Genomic DNA, 24,665 nt, shown 5'->3' with positions numbered 1-24,665 from the left:
TTATAGATTAGTTTGTTGTGCATGGGTCATATATGGCTGCAAATATTATTATTGTCAGAATACTTGCAGGGAGGAATGTATCTTAAGTACACCAGGTGGTTAATCATGTTGCAGCTTGTTACAAAAAAGCTAAAAACAAACCTCAGAACTATAATCTGACTTGCTTGATAGGTTCAAGCAACATCAACAGGAGTGCTCATATTGTTATAAGACTGCCAATATTATTTGCCTGCCTGGTTAGGAGGCAAAAACAACAAGACCTAACTATGTTTTTAAAGGCAATTTGTGAGATTTACCTGTATTAATTTCAATTCCATTTCTGTAGCTAAACAAACTGTTCTAGTTCAGCAGTCACAATTCGTGGAGTAACCAGGAACTTGAATTCAAAGATAACCCAGTATTGCAACTTCATTGCTTAACAGGCATTGACTATTCTTAATTCATTTAAGGAACATGCTGCTGTTCCTGAAAAATAAGATATTTTTAAGAAAATTCTTAGCAAAAACATCTAAGTGTTAAAAAAAATGCATCATACCAACATATTTATTTTAAACATGTTCCAGAAAGGTGCTTCATTTTAAAAAAAATGTCACTTTAAAAAACCCTTTGCAGTAGCATTTAGTTCTGACATTTCAGATCTGTCAGTCTAAGGACATAACACTTACTTGTTTTTGAAAGACTTTATCAATAATAGTTTCTACGGTCAGGATATACCTACTGTATTGTTCTTTCATACCAAAAGTGTGATTTTAAAATATCTCAAGACTTTGCTTTCAGTTGCATTGCTTAAATACAGCCTTGAATTCTAAATATGGCAAATTTTCTGTTTTCTAGATGAATTGCTATCTGCCTAATAATACCATAGGCAAACCTAGTGTGTCCAGCTTTTCAGAAATAATGGATAACCTTAAATGGAATCAGACCTCAGGAAGATTGAGAAGTAGGCAGGTGCCAGGTGGCCCAGCAGCACAAACAGTTGCAGTCCTGCTGCGCTGTACTTTGTTCAGCTACCCATTTTAGTAAATTTTCAGTTCACTAATAACCATGCTGAATATTGTTGTTCTGTATTCCAGTCTGTTTGTCCTAAGAAGCCGTCTGAATTGCATGCATGCCTTTCCTTTTACTCACTTGAGTTTGATTCACTGACTTGAACAGTTTTGTGTTAATGTGTAGTAACATAATGGGGTGTTGGTGAAACAGGGACTGACAGTCTGGTTTTGGTTTTGTTTGGGGTTTTCTAACTGATTTGTATTTTAAAGACAATCTGGCAAGTATTATTGCAAGTTATTTTAAGTAGTAAGGTTTACTGATCATAACAAAGGTTTGAAGATGAGCATTAGAGCCCCTAAGCATACTGAAAGCATGTCTAAAATATTGCCTGTTAATATCTCCTTTTCTCTTTCACTTCGGCTTCTTTTTAATTAACACATTGTTTGTCTTGTTGGTGTGAGTTTTAGTATGCGATATTTCCCTTTCTGTTTTTGTGACTAAGATGAGTATTTTAATCATTTTGGACTTGTCTTTCACATTGTAACTCAGTTGTACGGTTTTTTGCAGTTGCTAAGAGTATGTGTGAAAAGGTAACTATTTTTTTTTCCTCAGAGTCCTGTTCCTTGTATCATGGTAGTAGTATGGGAGATGATGATATTAACATGTGGTCAGGAGCAGCAGGTGAAGGATTGCTGAGCCAACATCTTGCAGAAAGTGGGATGGAAATAGATCCTGAAAATGAAGAGCTCATTCTGAATATTAGTTCTCGACTGCAGGCGGCTGTTGAAAAGCTTCTGGAAGCTATCAATGAAACTTCGAATCAGGTGAGGTGATTTAATAGAGAAGCACATTAAACTTCGTGTCTCAATTGGGCTTTTTTCTTCATTTTTCTTATAATTGTGTTTTCATAAGTCTGAAACCCATAGGTTCATTTTGAAAGCTGTAACAATGCTTCAGGTGCCTCCACCCAAAAAAAGACTGCTCCAGCGTGACTTTATTGATAAATTTACTTTCCTACTAGAAACCTGCTTTGATCTGCAGAGGAAGCCTGAATTTGGACATTCTTACCAATCTAGGGCAGTCTGTCATTGCTCTTACGGATCCTACAGCATTCTGCTGCAACTGAGATCAGAAAGTGTCTGAGGTATCAGAGCACATAGAGCTTGTGAAAATGGAGGATTAATGGGAGCTGTGTCTGGTTCTCTTGCAAAACATATTAGTCAATTGACTGGCTGAAAAGGTGGAGCTTTCCTGCTGTGTCTTCCAACTATGATTTAAACATGGCCAGTTAAGCACATATCCACCTTGCTATCAGAAAAGGAGTCTACACTCCAGCATTTATGCGAGATATGTGATTCAGAAATAGTATCCAGAAAAGAGGCAGTTTGCTATTGGAGTACTTTGTATGGTGGGATGTTAGTTGCTGTCTGGAGTGCTTCCTTGTTAACTGAAACAGGAACTATATACCTAGGTCAGTTCGAAAAGCAGTTCACACTGCTTTTATCATGGGCTTTACTTTCAGATTGTGCACATTACAGTTTGAAGGTGTCAAAGTATTTTCCTTGATATCTTTGTAGCTGAGACTTTGCCAATATCAGCGACAGAGTTACGATTCAAGCACATACAGACACATTTTCTTCATTAATATCTATTATACAATGGTGGATTTATCCCTAATGATCACATATGTTGGGTTTTTTTTCCTTAAGTTAATTAAAAATCCTTCTGTTTATATAAATATAATAAATAATATAAATATTGACCTTTCTGGCTGTTCTGTAGAGGGGCTTTGCAAGCATTCAGGCTTGTCTGCTTTGCAATGTCTGCTTCCTGGATTATATACAGTTCTTGTATATACCACGGATACATAGGTGACTTGAAAATTATTTTTAAATATTTAGAAACTGAATCCTTTATTCTTTTCTAGTCAGTGATATTTTTATAATCTAAAACTGGTTATGGGCAGAAAAAATTATAACCTTTCCTCTAATCAGTTGTGTTTTGCGTATAGACATGCACCCATTTCTTCAAATAAACTTAAAAGAGTCAGAGAAAACCTGGCAAAATCTTCAAAGTAACTGTATGAGACCTGTCTGAACACACACTTTCAGACCTGAAGTGCAGTTTGAAACTTGAGGCAAGGCATACAGTGGGTGTATTAATTCAAATTCCACCTGCTGGTGTTATGTATAGGTAAATAAACTGGGCCACTCCCCTGAACTCTTTCAGTTGGGAGATACAAGCAGGAAGCCTTTAAACCAGCAGAGTTTCAGAAAGCTCTTCCTGTTGAGTTAACTCCAGCAACAAGGATGAATGCAAATAATGACATACCTGTATTTTTCTTTCATTTGCCATAGTGGAGTTGGAAAATTTTTAGTTTCAGTTTTGTTAGCTTGTTTGTCTGCTGCAGCGTTCCTGTGCAGGTAGAAGAAAATTCTACTTCCTTGCCTTGGAAATTACTTGCCAGTTGCTATTGGAAGATTTCTGTTGCTTTTTCAATTGAAACTTCTCTAAGAAGGATTTTTAGGAGGGACCATATGAAGTTTTCCTGTACATCTTTGTTTGGGATTAATGCACCCCTGAATTACGCAGCTTGAAAAGTGATCTGAGGCTTTCTACAGATCCTGAGTAGGTTTGTCACCGACTGTGCTGATATGTGTCTTCAGACTGTTAAATGCACGTGTTCTGCTACAAATTCCTGTCAGAAATTTTTAAAGCCAGCCTAGCTAGTGCAAAATACCCATGGGACAGTTGAGAAGACAGCAAGAGCAATATTTTTTGGAATGGATTCTTACCGTACCTACTGGGCATCTAATCTGTTTAGTGGTTTGTGGACTGAAGGCCAAGAAGAGGATATATATGAGGTTGAATCTCGAGTGCCTTTACCATACCCTTTTCCTTTCACTGAACACTTGGATGAGAATAATTCTGTAGTTGTAAATACTTCAATTTTTCACTTCAGCCACAAAAAAAATGGGCACATTTTAAAAGTTGTCTCTAAAATCTCGTTGCCTACACCTCCCTATTCAGTAAGTATACAAGTTTTTAAAATAAATTAAGCTTAAACAGAAGAAAATGCCGTGAAAAATTATGTAAACTTGTCTCTATTGTTTAAAGTTTACTGCTGGCAAGCCCTTTTCCTAATCAGTTTTCAGTGGGCGCTGAAAAAACCTTAATTATACAATTCTTTGGTCATTTCTAACATAAGAAATTTTTCAGACACAGAAAAATGTTAAATTCCAGATATTTGAGATCTCCTTTTAAAGCACTTCAGTATTATTAACTGCATTTCATTTTTCTCACTGAGAATAATTCACAGTGGGGGAAAGATTGCAGTCAAAGGTGTTCCCTCTTGGCTTTGGTGCACTGACTAGTAACAGTAACCAGCACAAGCTGGCAGCTTGCTTGAAGTGATCTTGTGGAGGAATTGTTGATCTTAAAAAGTCATGTTTGTGTTTGTACTTCTTTTTTTCTTCTGTGATATTTTTAGTAATAGTTTGAGTTGTTATTACTGCAAAAAGATGGAGAATAGTTTTTATTCTGAGTTTTAACTGGAATATTTAATGCATTTCAGGAAGCCACATTTACAGTTGTCTATGTACAGTAAATCTATCATATGTTTCCCTTTTATCTGAGGTGGGTTTTTCATTAAGCACTTGCAAATAAAAGCATAAAGTAAGGGTGCTCTGTGATTTTTAAAAATATCTCAAACCAATGCAGATAGTTTCAGTATTTAGACCTTTCTTTAACCCCTGTCAGAATAAATAATTAACATGAACATGTTAATGATGCCCATCTGAAAAGGAATGCTGTAGAAAAGAAAAAAGAAAAAGAAAAAAGAAAAATAAAATAAATGGAGTATTTAAATTCAGTGTATTATAAAAGAGAATGTATTTATTAGTCTTAGATTTTCTTTTCAAAATGTAAGTGGATAATTTTGTGTGCACTATTCTATTTAATGTTCCTTAACACATTTCTGAGCTTTTAAAGCAAACTCCTCATATTCATGATCTTAGCGGGACTTAGTGAGAAAGCTTTTATTTTTTAAGAAATGGAGAGACAGAATAATTTATGGTAACTGTAGATGTTACAGATACCTTTTAAATATCTGCCAATAACCACAATATTAAAAAGTAAAAAAAAAAAAACAAAACAAAACTAAAGGTGCAGAAACCATGTTATTTCATTTTCTGACATCTATTGTTCTTACTCAGACTAAATTGTCTTATTTTGAATACAAGCCACACAAAAAAATTCACGCAGACTTCAGGTCTAACAATTTGTGTTTGTGTCCCTCAGAGGTGACTGTATATTATAAAGGTTAATAGTTGAGAAGTAAAGATTTAGATAATTGATTTCAGTTTGAAGTTATCTTAGGTGGACATTTTGTGTAATCTAAATTTCTAAACAATGCTTAATCTTTATGCATTATTTTACTTTTTAAATTCTAATTTTAATTAGTTTTGAAATTATCATTTTAGATACATCTAAACTGTAAATATGCAATTTTAGGTGACATGGTTTTCTAGTACTTCAGGACAGTAGCACAGTGAAACTGTGCTGCATCTGTGTCAGTACATGTTAAATATTAACCCACCAGACAAGTGGAGGAGAATAAAAAAAATCCTTAGTAGTCCTGCTAGGTTGACACTGTTGGAAGAAGCACTGCTTTGCTGCCTTGTTGGTTGAAATGTGCAATACTCGTAAAATTCACATTTTCTTGGTATTCTCATCAATCTTCGTGTTAAGGAGAAAAAGAGGTGAAGCACCATTTCAGTCCATATTTAATAAGACTTCTGTGAGTTTTGTACAATGTTTCTTTAGCAATTCTAAGTGTATGGTGGGTGGTAGCTTACTGGTATTTAGTGCAAAACTCAAGTGTAAACAAAGGTGAATCTAGTGTAAACTCATAAATCAGGAGTTACCGGAACAAAGACACGGATTTAGCCAGGTGGCTCATGAAGTTCACTCTACTGACAAAGCCTGTTTGCTTAGACTTTTATAAGTTAGTCTTCATCTTGTACTCTGCAAATGAGTGATCAAAAGAAATCTTACTAAATGTCTATTGAAGTTATGTGAGGCTTCCCATCACACTGTAAAGCAACTGTGAATTAAGAAGGAATGATAGAATAGGTGTTCATCTCATTTCTGTAATTTTTGTCCTGTGACAGCTTGAACATGCTAAAATTACTCAGACAGAACTCATGCGAGAGTCCTTCAAGAAGCAACAAGAGGCCACAGAATTTATCAGGTATCAGGAAGAGCTACAAGAACGTCTCAATGAGGAAACCAAAGCCAGAGAGCAGTTGGCTTTGGAGCTTAGCAAAGCTGAAGGTGAGTAGCATTTTTGATGAATTGTTGGACTTTGCACCTACTTGCTTATTAATTGTGTAAAGAAATTGCAAATTTGATCAATTTAACAACTTAAAATCATAAATAGTTGAGGCTGGAAGGCACCTCTGGAGATCAACGTATTCCTGCCCCTTGCTGAAAGCAAGATCAGGTGAAGCAGCTTGCCTAGGACCGTATTCAGTCAAGTTTTGAATGTCCACAGCCTCTCTGAGTGGCTGTTCCAGTGACCAGCATCAGTGAGGGGAAAGGAAAAAAAAACCGAGCTTGCTTTCATATGTTGAAGTGCAGTTTCCCACATTTCAGTTTGTGCCTGCTGCCTCTTGACCTTGACACAGAATCTTTACTCTGGATGTGATTGTATGGTGGTGGTATGCTTCAGTTTGCACTGTTTGAAGTGATCTTTTGAAAAGTGTATTTGCAACCGCATTAAAGAAGCAGTTAAAAATTGTAGGGTCTTACAACAGGGGAAATCTAATAATCTATTCTGATATCAGGAAAACATGTTCAAATCAGACAGACACAATGATGCAAAAAACACCTGCTCTATAGATAGGATCACTGTAGTAGTAAGCAGAGAGATATTTTTGATAGTTTTGAAGCTCAGCACACATCATTGTTTTAAAGAAGGAGCACAGAGTGAGGTTTGATAGTCAAATGTTACTCCTGGAGAATGCTGCCCTGCCAGGCTTCCTCTTCTTTTTACACATACGGATAATCCATCGTGATTCCACCTGCTATTAATAGCCTGGGGCACACATAAGCTGAAAAGCAGTGCAGGTTTCTAAGCCATGTGTCTAAGATGTGTGAGGGACAGTTGGTGGCCTGTCAGTTCATACAGCATAAATGTGTGTCAGCAACAGCAGTACTGGCTGCAACATTTCAGTAGCTTTAGCAAAAGCAGAAAGGATGAAAATTTATTTCAGAGGGAATAGATTAAAATCTGAAATAGGCATTACTACTTTTTGTTTCTTTTTTTTTAAAGATTAAATTAAGAGTGAAAAAAGATTGTTTGGGACACATCTTAACATGCAAAAATATGAAGAACTCTTCCACAAGATATGAATGACCTAAGAATTTATATTCTGACACAGATGGAGTTACAAAATTTTAATATTGAAGAATTTCAGAATGTAGGCAGCTATATGTTGCTGCTTTCTTTGGAGGAATATATTTTGTCTTGATAAAAATTTTATTCACAAATCTTCAATAATAAAGTAAAAATTCCATATATTAGGACAAAATAGCTGTGTTGATTTTGTTCGTGAACAGTTCTAGAATATAAGAGACAGAATTAGATGGTAGTTTTAGCCCTTGACAAATATATTGCACAGTTGTAAGTTAGGTGCATTTGAAATGAATGCATTTTTAAATGTCTAGCACCTTTTTTGTTGATGTTGGTATAACAAAACAAAGATGTCATAGAAGTCTCCATTTGATTTCTGCCCATTGAACCGAGTTGTGAGCATACTTCGACAAACTACATTCTTTTATCGAATTCCTTAAGTAGATATGCAGAACAATGTCTTAGTTCATTATACATCTGATGGTACTGTCTTCTCTTGAGATTAAATGTGTCATTTGTGATCATTTCTTTCTTCTCACAAAAACTGCTGCAGCTGAGACATTTTCAAACCTCTCGTGTTTTACTGGTGTCAGATATGACTTATCTGATGTGATCGAAAAGCTAATGTAAATTTGTTCACTGAACTCTGACAATTTTCATTACATCTAAAAAAAAATAAAAACTGGCAGAGGTAAATACCACAATGTGTGATTTTAGCAGACTTAGTAACTTTTATATGGGAGTGTGCATTCCATTTAACCTGGGAATGCCCTCTCAACTTCAAATCTGTTAAGTATTCATTGTGAACAGCATCTGATATGGTGGGAATAACCACTGGAGTTTGTATTGTTTCAGTGTTTTGAAATGTTACAAATTATGTTACTCGTTCAGTATTTTCTATTTCAATATCTAGTCCTATATGTGTGTGTTCTCTGTGAATTCAAATGTGGGAAAAAAAGATGGGTCTACATGGTTAACAAATGAAAGTACCTTTATTCTACATTCTCAGGGTAGGGTAATATCCATTTTAATACTGACTCAAGACTGGACTTGTAGTGATTTATACTGAATTTATTTATATTTCGTATTTCTCCTGTGTTTATTACATACATATTTTTCCTTAGCTTTGGAGTTCCTGTTTGCTCCAGAGGTTTTGTGCTGAGTAAAACTTCAGAGATATATTTAGTGTTCTGGTATCTTGCCTGTAATTTGTCCATCTTGAAAGGATAGCAAGGACAGGAGTAGAAATTGTCAGGTGTTGAGCATCTAACTTACATGTGCATGCCTGTCAGAATACAATAGTGACTTCAACAAGAAAAAAAATGGTTTTGATTGTCTATTAAATCTGCCTCCAAACTGATGTTTTACAGGCCTCATTGATGGTTATGCAGATGAGAAGGCATTTCTGGAAAAACAACTCCAGGAAAAAATAGATGTAATTGACCATCTAGAGCAAGAGCTGCTGTGTACAGGTAACAAATTGCAGGAGTTAGAGGCTGAACAGCAGCAGGTCCAGGAAGAAAAGGAATTACTCTCCAGACAGAAGGATGCCATGAGAGCAGAGGCGGGGCCAGTAGAGCAGCGTATGTATTCATCACAATCTTTCTATGAGATTTGCTTATACTTCCAAATAAAATAATAAGTAGCCTTGGCAAAGGCTTCTCCCCATTGCCTTTGTGATTGTTAATAAAAATGTGATAGGGCCACCTGTGATATTTTCACACCTATTGCCTAATGTTAGCCTAATGTTAATGAGAACTTTCCTTGATTTTTAAACCGGAGGTGACTGAATTTTTATAAGTATTGAGAAGTTACAGTTGTTCTTTAAGCCAGAAAAAGCTGTATCTGCAAAAATCTGCTTTTATTTAGATCAACACTGGAGATAGAATAGCAACAATGGGTAAAAATACTGTCTAAATGCTTTCCAAACAGATTTAAAGACAGACTAGGAAGCATACCTACCAGAACATGACTGCATTACATGTGATGACTGTATTTATTTAAATCACAGAAGATAAACTTTTCTAATAAATTCCTCTTTCAGGGAAGAATAGCACAACAGTTGCATGATAAGGAAAGCCTTTTATCTACCAATAATGAAAACTTTCAGCCCTCATGGTGAAAATTTCAGATATATACCATGTCAATGTAATCTAACTAACTGCTTACTCAAAAAAAAAAGCATTTACCCTCATGAAGTAAATGTGTCTTTTAATTCTTCCTTAAACCAGTAACTGAAATTAATATTTCATGTTTGAGAGGGGAAGAAAATTAGAACACTAGTGTTTTAAAAAGTACTGATCTTTCAAGGATTGCAGTGCTTACACTGTAAATAGCAGGATTAAGTTATCATTTTATTTAATTTCTAGACATTTATTCCAGTTTATAATGTTGCCATTTTTAGAGATTGCACATCTTGTGTATCTGCAATTTCCTGCAATTTTCTGTAACAACAAAGTTTTAAGAACAATCTGCTGCTTCCTGCACTGTAATAAAGAAGATCCTTGTCTATGATGCTACTTTAGTTAATTTTTGTATGGTTCAGGCTTCTAAATATATTAAAAGTTATTTTCAGGTTTAAGAGCTGTAAGGATAAGCAATTCTATAAATATGTGTAGGTACTTATATCATGCATACCAGAATAACTTGTCACATTCCCTAAGTTATCTCAACAACTTTGTCATTAAATGCCACATCTATCTTTGGCTTCATTTTCTCTTACATTGTTGCACCACAAGAAAACTATAGCTGGCATGTGAATTACTTTGCTTCTTTTTTTTGTTTTCTCTCTCTCTATTCTCCTAGGCCTAGTAGATGCTGCAATCGATGCAGCTTCCCAAGCAGGTGTGTTTGTATGTTGCATGGCCAATCTGTAACTGGGTGGAAGACTTACACGTACTGACATTGTTAATCAGGATTATTGGGCTTTTGGCTTACTGACGTTACTTGTAATTCTTACTGGCCTGCAGCTTTGATGTTGTTTTTCATACTCAGTTCTACATTTTGCTAACAACATTTCTTATAATTTCTAAACATAATGAGCAAATTCATCAATAACCATCATCTTATTCACCTGTGAATTACAGTTACTTAGATGGTATTTGAGAGATATTTTTGTAGTCTTTTATTTTTTTTATTTCTAAATACAGCTGAGTGATACACTGTGATAATTAAACATCTTATTATATTGGTATATACTGGTTACCTAGAAATGAGAATTGGTTAAATATGATGTAAGATGATGGTGCCTGAAGGATCTTTCTTCTCTAGTGAAAGTAAATTTTATTGTTTCTGTCTATAAATATCAATCCTGTTTTTAAGATTCTCCAAAAGTAAGTGCACTTTGTCGCTTGGGTCTTACCTCAAGGGGTTCGTACGGTTATTTAATAGGCATTTCAGTGGGCTGTGGCTTAAGAGTCTTCAAGTGGTTTGGGGCTTTCCTGTATATGTGCTTGCTGGCTTTTTCATGATGACTCAAAATTGGGCATTCATGCAGTCACTGATTTTGCAAGCTCCAGTTGCAGGTCAGTAATTTTCCTCTCTGCCTGCCCAGCAACTTCGCTGAGTCTTTCAGTTATTTCCCTCAATTTATATATATCACATTAAATAATGAAGTTTGGGAGTGGATTGATTTTACTGGCTATGGGGATGAGAAGAGGGTTGGGTTTTCTGTCCATCACTGTTAACTCCTGTGCTGACTCTAGCTGTGGTTTGACCCCGTGCATTTTCTTTTCTTTTCAATTGTACAAAGGCCTTTTAATTGATACGAAACTTAAGCAGGGAAATGATCTGATACAACTTCAGTAACAGTCCTTTGAAGACTACCTAAAGGATAGTAATTTTAATACAAATTTGCTTCAGTCACTATCATGATTATTTCTCAGAAGAAAATATATTTTCAAAAAAAGAAAAATAGTAAAAACCCAAGCCAGTTCACATCCTTCTGCAGATTACAGCATGGATACCTTGGGGAGTGGTTTTGCTTCATAACATTGCTTACTATTCACATCTAAAAGAAGTGATGCTTTTATTATACTCAGAATTACTGGAGGAAACAGAGAAGCTAATGAAGGAAAAAATTGAAGTACAACGTCAAGCTGAAAAAGAGTATGATGACCTTCAGAAACAAGTTAAAGTCTTGGAAATTGACTTGGAAGAGCAGGTCAATCGTTTCATAGAGCTAGAACAAGAAAAAAATGCAGAACTAATGGACTTAAGGCAGCAAAACCAGGCCTTGGAGAAGCAGCTGGAGAAAACAAGAAAGTTTTTAGATGTAAGTATGGTAAAAGGCAGATATCCTGAAGGTGGGGAGTACTGCTGCTGAAGTTTGGCTCAGGGACAAATGCTAATTTTTTTCAGATTTTGAGCAAACATAGGCAGATGGTAGCAAACAAAGACAGTGTTGTTGGTTCCAGTTTAATATTCCAAGAATTTAATAAAATTTTAAAAGTTGAAAATTAATTGAAAATGCTTGCTCTGTATTTCAAGCAATATATAGTTCTTTTTTTCTGATGGGTTTTCGTAATATTTACCCAGAGTTAATTTCTATTTTGAGTTTCTATTTATTCTACATTTATCAAAGATAAAAAGTAGGGAAGAAATCATAAAATATTTGCTTGCTGTCATTTGTGTGGTATACCTGGAACAGAAGAAACAAACGTGTCATTTTGTAAAGAATTACTTAACATGTCTCTGCTGTGCTGATTTTTTGATTAAAAATATGAAATCTATTGCCGCAAATGATAAAGATGTTAATGGTATCTGCAGTAGGTTCTGCTACCTTATAAATACTGACATTACTGTTACCAGCCTCATATTAATGCAAGTTAGAAGTGGTGGCACTTGGATAGTTTTTAAATCAAATGGTGCATCCAGATAATTTCTTAACTTTCAGGAGCAAGCAATTGACCGAGAGCATGAGAGAGATGTATTCCAGCAAGAGATACAGAAGCTGGAACAACAGCTTAAGGTTCCACAAAGGAGTCAGCCTGTCAATGAACATCAAACCAGAGAGGTAACACATTTTATTACATGTACTCAGTGAATATAAATGACAGGTTGACCGCTGTTAAGATATTATAATGAAACTATTTTATGGTGTACCTACTCAGCATCCGTATGCAAGCCAGGAAAGTAAATGCCCTGAGATTGAATGTTTTGCAGGAAAGTGGTGGAACTGTGTTTTGGGGGTTTTGTTAGGCTGTTTGGTTTTGATAGCAGACATACATAAACTTCTTGACTTTCAATAAGGCTCTGTCCTATAATTTGTCTTAGAAAATCCACTGTTCTCAAAAGTTCCTGGAAACATTCAAGACTATTTTAGCAGTTTTACATGTTCTTATGTTGTTTTTTGACATCATTTTTATAGCACAGGTACAGCACTGAGGGAATCAAGTTACTGAGGTTTAACACCTGAGATGTTGTAGCACTCTGTGTGTGCACCTGAACTTTCCCAGTGAAAGTCTGTTGGCACTAAAACAAATGTAGTGACTGTAGCTCAAGGGAATGACAGAAAACTCTTAGACTCAGTAAAATCAAAAAGTGGCACCAGTGCAAATACTATCTATTACAATGCTTTTGCAAGTTTTGTTTGATGAATTGTTAGTCAATTAAATTACGTTTTACTTTTTGTGGGTTTTCTTGTCTGCTGCGTTTTGATCAAGGCTGATACTTTTGCATGATTTTCTTGCTTGATTTTCAGTATTAAAATGCCCTCTATTGCGTTAGACTGTCATTTTCAAATCAAAGGTCTTACTGGAGTAGTTCAGTTGCTGTAATTCAATTCTTAAATATTAGCAATATTGAGTATTCTTTATTATATGAAAGAGTGGAAGGTGTGTTTGAACTAGGTGACCTTTAGGATCCCTTCTAACCTAAACCATTTTATGATTCTAGGATATATTTTAGGACCACAGACAGTAATAGGACATAAATTGCTATATGTGAGATGAGCATGTCAAAGTACTTACTTATTTGGAATTTACAGGTTTAGAACTGTGCTTTATTGGGTTTCTAAATAGATTTTAGCACAAAGGTTTGTATGAAATATGACATTGTTCAATCAGTACTATGGGATTGGTTGTCATCAGCCTCTGTGAACAATGAATTGTCTAGAATTAGCTAGGTACGTGTTAAAACATTACAGAGCAGTTCTACATCTATTTCCTTCTATATCTGTTGCCAAGAGTGTGCACATTCCTCTCCTGCTGATATTTTGCACAGATGGAGGAAGGCTCTAGCACAATTAATTTTCCTGAATCCAGGATGTTCATTTTCTGTTTGTTTTGTTACGTGTCTGCTTATTATTTGTGGTATGGATAGCATATGAATTCCTGGTTAAAATTCTCACATTAAAAAAAAAAATTCTCCCAAGAAAAGTTTGATAGCATAACAAAAATTGTCCTGTTTGTTCAGAACCTCTATGTAAAAATCATTCTGATTTATATGTACATATACTCATATGTGTACACTCTTAAGCTGGCAGACATACTACAATGGAAATTTAAAGCATGCTGTAAAATGAAAGACAGCTTTAACTGTGATTAAAATTTTGAGATGTGTACTTGATGTTTTTAAATTAGAATTTTTTAGTAGGTAGACAGTAAGATAACATCTGCAAGCACCACCGATGTAGGAGATGGTTTAAATATAGGTGATGTTAAATGTGATATGCTAGAAATTATAGGCAGGATTTTCAGTAAAGATTTACGTTTATCTTATCCAATGCAGTACATATTCTTACTATATAGTATATTTTGATGTCACAGTGTTCCTTGAAATATTTTGTAAATATATATATTTTCATTATTTATCATGCTTTTGAGAGAGTAGTTCTATTTTTTGTAGTTGGACATTTTTTAAAATCCTCTTCTGCTTTGAGTGAATGCCATGAGCATTTTCGGTTGATGACTAAATTTGTTTCTTACTGTTGTTTCAGCTTTGTCAACTTATTCCAGGGAGGGTTGTCATAAAGTCTGCTCTAGACTTGATTTTTATTTTTCCATTTCTCTCTCAGGACTTTTTTGAGGTCACTTCAGACTGTGATGTAACTCATGGATGGATAACGTCAGTAATACCATCCTGTCAGCTTTATGTTCTGGTCCTCTTCTCTCCTGTCTCTTGAAATACTTTGAGTCTTCTACCTTTTGGCTACATCGTAACTTCCTAATTGTAAATACTGAAATCAGTTTCTTGAGTGGGACAAAGATTACTTTCCCTGTCTCTTGCTCAGTTACTCAAGTCTTATCTCTGTACATCATACAATGGATTTGTTATGCATCTTTCTTATCTGTAATTTCAATTAATAATTTCTGAAATACAGCTAGAAATGGATAGATATTACTATCTCTGCTACTTTAATTAATATTTTAAAACGTTGTTTCTGAGACACATGCATCTGACCTGTTGAGATTCAGACTGTTTGTTTTGGATGGTCTGTCCCCCATAGAAAGTGAATTTGTTACATCCATGACATCTGTTTGGTCCCGTTTAAGGAACACAGAAAGAAAACAAAGCTTCCTGTCCTTTGTGATTTAAGTATAGCTATCTCTTCAATGTTAAAGATTCAGTGAATTTTAAGATATTCCTGTATGTCACTAATCAGCTCCTTCTTTTGAATAATTTTGTCACGGATTTTTAGAACTGTGATTTTCCTCTGAGGCAAATAGCATCTTGACCATACAGTCAAGACATTCCATCCGTAGGTGTTAAAAGCATCATTTTAGTGAGCTGCATAGGGATACTATGCTGCTTCCTTTTAACTGACTGCAGAGTCTGAAGGCTTCAGAAGGACAAGATCAGATCTAGAGAGTAGGCGATATGGCACAGAACATAGCACTTCGGGAATAATACTGTTTGTATTTGTTGGATGTAGTACCACAGTATTCTGACTGTACATTCTGTTTCACCTATAGAGTAGGAGTTTCGTTGTGGGAGAAAAAGAGGAATATTTTCTTCCTGTCAAAAATGCATGGTGTTGCTGTTGCTAGCGAACCCTTCCACTGCAGTACAGTATAATAATCTTGCCATATTGTCATCAGGTTGAACAGTTAACAAATCATCTCAAAGAAAAAACAGACAAATGCAGTGAGCTTTTGCTCTCTAAGGAGCAGCTTCAGAGAGATATACAAGAACGAAATGAAGAAATTGAGAAGCTAGAATGCAGGATAAGAGAACTGGAACAAGCCTTAATCATCAGTGCAGACCACTTGCAAAAGGTATTGCTTAGTTGAAATTTATCGAGGATTTGCTGCTTTCTTATTTTCTTGAGACCAAAATAGTGTGTTCTTTTAATCTGATAACTATTAGTATTATTTCTGCTTATAGGTGGAGGAAAAGAAACAGTTTGGTACCATCATAGTAAAGGGAGAGTTACCTCTTGAAGTACAACTACAAGCTGAGCGAGAAGCTGTGGACAGAAAGGAAAAGGAGGTAAAATGCCTGTGAAAATTTCCATCTTTCCACTTATATTTTGGTTTGTTAGGTTTTTGCTTTTTGTTGAGCTTAGTGAACTATACAGATTGATTTTTTACAGTTAGACAGCAGTCCAAATCCTTTTGGAATTCTCCCATGATCCATGAGAGTTGTTGTTCTGTGTTAACATTTATGATTTGCAAGAGTGTTTCTGAAATAAAAATTCAGAAACAATTAAGAAAAACTGATTTTTTTAGTGGTGTTTAAAATTCCATTCAGTTTAAGGACTCTGAATGTCACCAAATACACATTCTTTTGTTTGTGTATAGCAAACCCGTTTACAGTAGGCATTGTACTGGAAATTTTGTAGCATTTAATTTTTAGTATGGCTTCCTACCACTCTTTTTCCTGCTCCTTTTATTGGAAACATAGGTCACGAATCTTGAGGAACAATTGGAGCAGTTTCGAGAGGAGCTAGAAAATAAAAATGAAGAAGTTCAGCAATTGCACATGCAGCTAGAAATTCAGCGGAAGGAGTCCACTACGCACCTGCAGGAACTTGAGCAAGAGAACAAATTATTTAAGGTAACTGTGTAACAGAGAAGCCCAAAGATTTAGTCTCCTCCCGCCACAGAAATAAGTTTTTTGAAAATGCCAAGACACTAAATTCTTTCTCCTTCTCAAGCATTCCATCATTCAATTTGCCAAAATATTAAAAAGCTCATGATTACTTATCATTCCATGAAATTTGTGCATTTTAATTCCTACACTTGAAATACTCACACAAGAATATGCAGAAAATGCTAAGTACAACTGTAACATGCTTTTGGGGGGTTTTTTGGCAGGATGAAATGGAAATACTAGGACTAGCTCTCCAGAAGTCTGAAGACGCTGCCATAAAGGACCATCATTCAGTGGCTGGGAGGCTCGCTCACATCATGCAAGAAAAGGATCAGGAAATATATCATCTTCATGAACAAATAGCAAAACTGCAGCAGCAACTTGAAGTCACAACTGACAACAAGGTACATACTTCTTAAATCCTTCTCAGAGTCCTACTTTCTGCTGCTAGTTTGAAGGAAAAAAACCCTCTGTCCCCCACCAGTTGCCTTATCTTCTATTGCTGCCTTAATTTAAAAATGCAAATACTTCGGTTTCAAGCAATGCTTAAAACCTAACCTTTTTTTCCTTTTTAGTCTTTGTTTATGACAGATGCTTTTTTGCTTGCTTTTCTTTTTAATTATTCTCCCTTACTTCTGCTTGAGTTTTTGTCTTAAATTCTTCTTTATTCCTTGCTCTCCTAATGCTTCTGAATGTTTAATAGTATTTAGGTGGCTGGATTCAATCTCCACATTCATTTTAGCATCTTCCCTCACATGACTTACATGCAGTGTTGCGCTCCAGCGACATCTGCTGGATCATGTTAGGTTTTAATGCATTTTTAGCAGTTGAACTTTTGAGCTCCATGAGTTTATGTGAATGCTTTGTTCTCCTGCCAGTGTTGACAACATCTTTTATCCAATTTCAAGCATGGAGGTACAAACAAAATGCTGTGTTTTATTAGAAGTAAAGAGGAAGAAAGAAGCAGATTTATCTTTTATTTACTGAGCTTTAACACCTGTAGATTTCTGTTATTTTCAGTTATGTGGTATTTTTGATTATCAGCTTCATCTTCTTTTGGCTTGCTTTCATTTTATACAGATAAAAGACGCTGATATTTTCAGCAGCTGAATTTTGCATTCTGACTATTTTAAATGTCATTTATTAGTCATGAGCTTTCACTCAAAAGCAAATTAAGAGCAGGATTTCTGTTATGCCTTGGTAGTTGACTGAACATTTAGGCTAACATTTTACTAGGACATATTGAATCCACTAAAAAACTGACTGAGCTGGATAATTTCACTAAGTCTTTATGTTCAAAATTCAGTTATAGGGAAACTCAGTGAATAATGACAAAACTTAGAATTTGATTTAGGAAAATGGATTTAGGAAATAACATACTTCAAGAATCCAGAACATTTTTGCTCTGTACAGTGACACCAGAAATAGAGTTAGAGTTCTTGTCTTGAGAAAAATACCTAGGATTCAGTTATAATTCATTTTCATGAATTGGTTCTTCTCCTGTTACATGAAGGTTAATTTTCTTTATTTTCTTAATTTCATCCTCTGACTTATGTGGTTTTATTTTCCATAACATTAAATAATTACTCTGCTTCATTATGGAGCATTATTATATCTTAATAGATTAATCTTAGGTTAATCCCTTTTCTGAGTCCCTTAGACATCTTCATCCCACTAAGTACTTTTCTTTTAATTACTGTATTTGCATTTTATGAGCCTTTATTCCAGAAACTCTTATGCTGAGCTGATAGCAATCACCAGGATCACTGTGCTTTCTTCTGCCTGTGGCAGTGAGATTGAAACTATATGATCTTCAAGGTCCCTTCCAACCCAAATAATTTTATGATTTTATGACTTGTTTAGATTTTATTTAGTATTTTTGAGCTTCCTCTAGTCTGTGGATTTTTAAAATTAAGTTCTTGGTTAGCAAACCAGCCTTTCTAATTTATACAGTCACATTTATTTCTGTACATATTATACTTACTACAAAGTCATCTTACTATTCTACTTAACTAACTAAGCATTGTGAAGTATTAAGTGATAAAGGAAAAAACATGGCTATTTGTGTAATGAATTTAGTCATCTTTCATCTTTTCTGCAGGTTTTTTTCATATTCAAGAAAATTTATTAGAGTTCTTACCTATTTCACATAACATAACTGATTTTACTTTATTATATGTTTTTTCTGAATATTTTTGACATATATTCTTCTGCCCTCTGCATTTCCACCATAGAAGCACTGTTCACTTAAAAAAAAATCCATTTTGTTTCTTAGCCTTACTGCTTATAATCTTGTCTGTCTTTATTTTATCTTTGCAAAGACAAATTGTTTGTCATTCTTCTATACTCAATTGAAATTTGCTTCCACTGCAATTTAACAAGTTTTTTTACAAATTTTTATTCCTTTTGCTGAAACTTTTTTATTTATTGAATTTAGAGTTCATCAACACCAGTCATTCCGTTTTTTGTTTCTACACATTTATTAGAAGCCAATATAAGTTGTCGTCTCTTTTCTACTTCATAAAGTCATCACCTTCATATTTGATCAGTTACATAATTTTATAAATTTCTTGGAACTTTAATCCCCTTACACAGCTCTAATCTAAAGTGTCTGTAGAAGTAATCCAGGAAAATATTATCTTTACTCTCCTCACGTTATCATGAGTCTCTGATTTTTGTTTGGATAGTCATATGCATTATAAAATAAATACTTCTGTAACTTTTGAATAAGAAACGATTGTACTCTGAGTCTGTGTGTACTACTTGCCCTGCGTGTTTGTGTGCACATCTGCATACACGTGTGCATGCACACATATAAGCAACACATATTTCAAATTGTGACAGAAAATGTCACAGTCAACTGATAGGTGTTTTCTATGGTCTCAGATTAAAATGCATGTTATATTTGTATTTTTTCAACACAATTAATAAAAGGCCTATTTGTATTTAAAATACATATTCATCTAAATTGAGTGTGTCTTATATAAGCAAGTATCATGAGAACTTAAAGTTCAGTGTTCCCTAGCTCTGTGGATGTTACAAATGCTTTCATTTAATCTGGTGTATTAATACCTATTTTTCAGCTCTTTAAAGTTATGGGCTACTTTCTCAGTCCTGTTTGAAGATGTCTAAATTCTCATTAAAGCCATAGAAGAGACATCACATTAAGAAATTCATTGAGAACTTCCTTTTATAAGATCTTTCAATGTTCGATTAAACTGTTTCTGTGAAGTTCAGGACAAACATGACCTTGGTGGTTTTGTTTGGCTTTTTTTCCCCAGGTTATTGAAGAGCAAAACGAACATATACGGGAGCTTGAAGCCCAGATAGAATGTCTGAAAAGTGATCAAGAATGTGTGAAGAAAAAAAACTATGAGGAAATAGAGCAGTTGAATGATGTAATTGATAAACTTCAGCAGGAGCTGGCAATTATTGAACAAAAGATACCAACAGATGTTGCTGGTTTTCAAGAAGATGCTGACAGTCCAAAACATATACTTGAAGCAGTTCTGGCAGAAAAAGCAGCTTTGGAAAAGCAAGTAGAAAACATAAATGCAGAGGCGTCTCAAACAAAGAATGAGCTTGAGGAAACAAAGTTAAAAATGAGCCAGTTAAAGCAAGAAATAAGTATGTTAAAAAAAGAGCATGAAAAAATAACAGAGAAATATAAGTGTGCACTGGCCCAAGGTGATAAGTCAAAACCAGAAGACAGGAGCAATGGAAAAACTGAACAAATGGAAGGAGGCTTATGTCAGGAGGTAGACTTGCCAGATCAGTCCCAGCTCAGGACTTCAGATGAGAATGCAAGAGTCACCATTAGCAAGATGGAGATAGAACTGCAGCAACTTCAGGCATGCATTAAGCAAAAAGATTCAGAACTGTGCCAGTGCTACACTGAAATAAAAGACATGAAAGAGGAAAGCAAAGTTGAAAAAGAAACACTTAAAAAGAGGATATTAGAACTGGAAAAAACACTAATGGAGAAAGTTGCTGCTGCTCTTGTGAGTCAGGTTCAGCTAAATGCAGTTCAAGAGCAGAGAAGATTCATGCAGGAAATTCAGGAAGCTTCAAAGTGCATGGATGAAGCAAGCAAGAATGCCCAAACAGAGGATTTGAGTGATAGGACTGAAAATGAGGCACAATCAAAATTATCACTCTTAACACAGAGGCTTAATGAGATGGAAACCCAACTGGCAATGTTAAATCGTAGCTTGGAGCTAGAAAAAGAAAATGTGAAAGTTGCACAAAAGGAAGCTACAGTGAAAGAAGAGAGGTTCTTAGAGCTTCAGCAATTGCTAGAAGAGGTTAAGGAGAAACATAAAGGAGAGATTCAGAAATACATTAAGCAAGAAGAAATGCAGACATATCAGGTAAATAGACACCATTTTCTTTTGTCTTGTTTTTCACTAAAACCTGTTATATAAAGTATAATGAATAAAATAGTTCTTAATGAGAATAACTATAGGAATGTTCTTCTCTATGTAGCACTTTCATTTCTGTATTATTCCTACAATTACAAAGAACAGAAGGATGTTATTTTAGGGGAAACCCACTATCAGTTTTCATTATGCATTTTCATGATTGTAAGGTGGTTTTGAATTTTGGACATATAATTTCTTATTCTTAATTTGACTTGACATAGAATGGAATGTAGTACACTTCTGCATGGTGTGGATGTAGAGGTGGAGGTATAAAAATTAAAATGATAAAAATTGTCTAAGAGAGGATTCAGAATGGTAAGGGAAGTGATACCAATTCGTCTATACAGGTGTTTTTGGGATGGAGGTTGTTTATTTATATATGTTTTGATCTTAATTTATGTTTTCTTGTTTTCCCATCTCAGTTCCAAAGCTATTTCCCTTCAGCAGCTTTTCCAGTATTCATTTGTCCAGATTTCCATGCGCTAGTGGTTTATTGCCTCTAATTTAAAACCATCAGTCAAAACTGACTATGTTTGATAGTCCAAAAATGGACTTGATGTGTCTGAATGTGAGAATTTTGGCAATCACGGAACCCAGTACTGGACAAGAAAAGGTTCTAAGGTCTTCCATCCAAACAGAGATTTGATGAATGTCATAAATGTCATATAAGTTAAATACCTCATTTCCTACTCTCTGTTGACCTTCCTCCCTGTGCTTTCTGTGTGGTGTATCCAATTTATGCTTGCAGTTCAGTAAACGGTAAGATAGTCTTTTCTTCCATGGTCTTAGTTTTTTCCCTTTGGAGCTGTGTTAACCCAAATAACATAAATTTGTTTTCCTCTTTGGTCTTTTCACTTTGTAAGTTGGTGTGAAAGTGATTAGTGCTGTTAAAACTTGATTCCTTACCATTTTCCCATGTTTTGTGTTGCCATATAGGTAGAAGCACTGCTCATGGGAAGTCAAAAAGAAAAAGTGCTTATTACTGAACTTGAACAAGTCAAAGAAGAGGCAGCTGCTGCTAAGGAAGAACTGAGCAGTTACAGAGAAAAGGCAGAAAAACTTAAGAAAGAACTAGCAGTAAGAACCAGAGTGTTCCATATTGTATTTAAATCAAATAGTTGTTCAGGACTTACTGTTCAAATATGCATGCCATAGTTTGGATTATTATAGTTTGGATATAGTTTGGGATTTTTTAATCTTTTACTGAGAATGCTACCAAGAAAAACAGCCACTCGTTGCCTACTGTGAGTGGAACTGAGCTGATGCCGTAGATAAAATTGCCAAAGTACTTAGTTTTACTGCAGTGCAACAGTGGATCTAGAGCTGAATTTCTTAGGAGATAATATTTGCTACCATGTGTCATAACTGCTTTAAAATAGAACTAAATTGATCTGTAATGGTTTAGAGGGTTGCTTGGATTTTAGCTATTTTAAGTATTTGGAAGTATTGTGGTTGAGATTCTCCATATTTACAGGTAAAAGAGGCAAGTCTTATACATCTTCAGGAAGACCTGTGCAAAGTCAAAGAGAACCTGGTTCAAGCAGAAGAGAGGCTTGCAAGTTACCTGACAAAGGACAAAGAAATGGTGAAAACTGAAAGCAAGAAGGATGTAGAAATATCATGTGATTTGTCAGCCAGTGAGTCTACTCTAACTGGAAACATCTCATCGCAAACAGACAAGACTGTGGAAATCTCACCAATCCTTGTTAAAAATGCAGAAATTCAAACTGATTTGCAAAATGGATGCTCTTCAGAAGAGATTGCAGAGATTGTAAGAGAATTTACTGAAAAAATTGACCAAATGCAGGAACTCCATGCTGCTGAAATCATGGACATGGAGACAAGGCATATCTCTGAATCTGAAGCATTAAAGAGAGAGAAGTTTGTTGCGGTACAAGTATTGACTGAAGAATGTAATGTTTTAAAGGAAGTCATAGAAACTCTACAAACCAAAGAAGTATGTATTTTATTTTATAATTACTGAAATACTTCGGTTAAAGCTTTTGCTCTTGCTACAGAAATTCCCATTTAAAATCTGTAAAGTGTGGACCAGCACATGCTCAGTAAAAAACCTTTAAGTGTTCTAATGTTCCTATGGCCCTGGGAGAGATTGTGAACCCCTTTCTCAGCATTTAAGTTTGCCAGTATGCTCAACTATCAGGTATCTCCTTGTGCTTCTGCCTTGAACCTGCCCTGTTCTGTGAAATGTAGGTCATCCTGTGGAATGACATCTCTCTCATATTCAGTTTTATTACTTTGGTTGCAGGGGAAATGGAACAAAGAGGTTCACATTATTTCCTGCTCCTTAAAAGTTTCTCCCTTACTGGGTGGGTGAGGGGTTAAAGACTTGATTGTTTTGTTTTCTAAATACAGAGAATCCCAGTTTCTGGAATAGCACGTTCTCCACCATGTCAAGCTAGAGATGGAGGTTCTAGTGGTAAGAAATTTGTTTTTACAGATTTCAAACAGTGTTGTAAATTAAATCTGCTTTTTTGATACTAAGTTTACCATTAAATAGTTTGTGTTCTAAAAAGTCAAAACAACCACTGCCCAGATTGAAGCAGAAGCCTGTTGCACCAGCAAAAGGTTCTGGGCATGCCATGTCTCTTAATTTGGTACAAAAGGAAAATGTCTGTAACAGAGATGGGTTTTAGTTGAGGCATCAGCTGCTAATTATTTTCCTTTCCATTAGAGTCTCTATATCCTTCTTAGCTATTACATTATCTCTTCATCATAGCTTCATCATCTCCTGATATTATTTAAAACTACAGCTGCATAGCAGTGGGAGATGATGACAGGTATTGACTTCTCCAAATGTAATAAAATTATTAGGGTAATCTTTTTCATAGGCAAGGCTAAGCATATTAAGAGTGGGTCATTTGGCAGAAGGGTTTATGCAAGTAGTTGTTTGTCTTGTAAAACTAAACTAGGATTTTTTTAAGTTTGGTTGTTTTATTTTTCAGTTTTGTTTTGCTGTCACTTCCTTGAAACTGAAAAACTATGAAACAGTCTCCAGGCTTTAAATGAACCCTTAGTGACATGCAACTACCTGTTAAAACAACAGATAAAAAATACTTTTTTGATGCCTGTTCTTCAAAGCTTCACAGTAATCCAGCTTTCATGTTTTTCTCTCCTTTTATTTTAGACTCTGGTTCAGACTGGAGTCAAGGAACATATCTTGCTCAGACCCAAGGATCTGACACGGTGTCTGAAGGAATAGATGAAGGTGAAACTTCAACAGATTTACTTCCAAAAAAAATTAAGGTAAAATAGACTCAATGTTTTTTGATAGCAGAGCCATTTCGATAAGTTTTAGTGTTGACTATTTTAATACATTTTCTAGCAGCAATGTGCATTTTTGCATTTTAAATTAGGCTAAATATGAGTTTTATATCTGTAGGCTTGTTCTCAGTTATGATTATGATAAATAAAACTACTGTTATAATTTATTGCAATTTTGTTGTATTAACAATAATGTCATGATGATATATTACACAATTTTATAGATTCTGTTTTTATACTATGTTATGAAAGCAAATGTGTTTATTATAAGCAGTAAGAGTATCATGCTTTAATTACATTTTTAAAAAACTATTTTGTGACAAAGCCTTAGCTTCATAATAATTTCAGAAAGTGAATGGCAAAGCTCACCTGGAAGCTTCCCAGGACCATTTTTATAATGTCAATTTCTATTAGTAGCTATTTTAAAAATAAAAAATTTATTTGACAGATGTACACTGGAAAATTTTATTTGAAACTGAGGAAAAATACAACTATTTAATAAGTTTCTGTCTGACACTTATAAA

The 24,665-nt window shown here is 34.9% G+C and overlaps 1 protein-coding gene across 6 annotated transcripts in view; it reads left to right on the top strand.

Moving 5' to 3' along the window:
- Nucleotides 1–24,665, top strand: part of AKAP9 (A-kinase anchoring protein 9) — a 105,738-nt gene that overhangs the window by 65,371 nt on the left and 15,702 nt on the right. For 5 of the 6 annotated variants that reach the window (XM_014248498.2, XM_014248497.2, XM_014248496.2 and 2 more), the window contains 15 exons: nt 1,603–1,814; nt 6,162–6,324; nt 8,776–8,988; nt 10,211–10,249; nt 11,446–11,678; nt 12,300–12,419; nt 15,445–15,621; nt 15,731–15,835; nt 16,250–16,402; nt 16,663–16,842; nt 19,720–20,808; nt 21,796–21,936; nt 22,334–22,816; nt 23,233–23,296; nt 24,005–24,123. In XM_014248498.2, coding sequence (XP_014103973.2) covers nt 1,603–1,814; nt 6,162–6,324; nt 8,776–8,988; nt 10,211–10,249; nt 11,446–11,678; nt 12,300–12,419; nt 15,445–15,621; nt 15,731–15,835; nt 16,250–16,402; nt 16,663–16,842; nt 19,720–20,808; nt 21,796–21,936; nt 22,334–22,816; nt 23,233–23,296; nt 24,005–24,123 — 3,491 coding nt within the window. The remainder of the gene's footprint in view (nt 1–1,602; nt 1,815–6,161; nt 6,325–8,775; nt 8,989–10,210; nt 10,250–11,445; nt 11,679–12,299; nt 12,420–15,444; nt 15,622–15,730; nt 15,836–16,249; nt 16,403–16,662; nt 16,843–19,719; nt 20,809–21,795; nt 21,937–22,333; nt 22,817–23,232; nt 23,297–24,004; nt 24,124–24,665) is intronic. The other variant, XM_014248494.2, reaches the window with a different exon arrangement.

Source organism: Pseudopodoces humilis, chromosome 1 (genome assembly GCF_049639895.1).
Source record: "Pseudopodoces humilis isolate 2021_Gansu_Grassland_sample_001 chromosome 1, ASM4963989v1, whole genome shotgun sequence".
Taxonomy (NCBI): domain Eukaryota; kingdom Metazoa; phylum Chordata; class Aves; order Passeriformes; family Paridae; genus Pseudopodoces; species Pseudopodoces humilis.
Note: the sequence above shows the minus strand (reverse complement) of the source record. Positions and strands in the feature narration are given on the sequence as shown.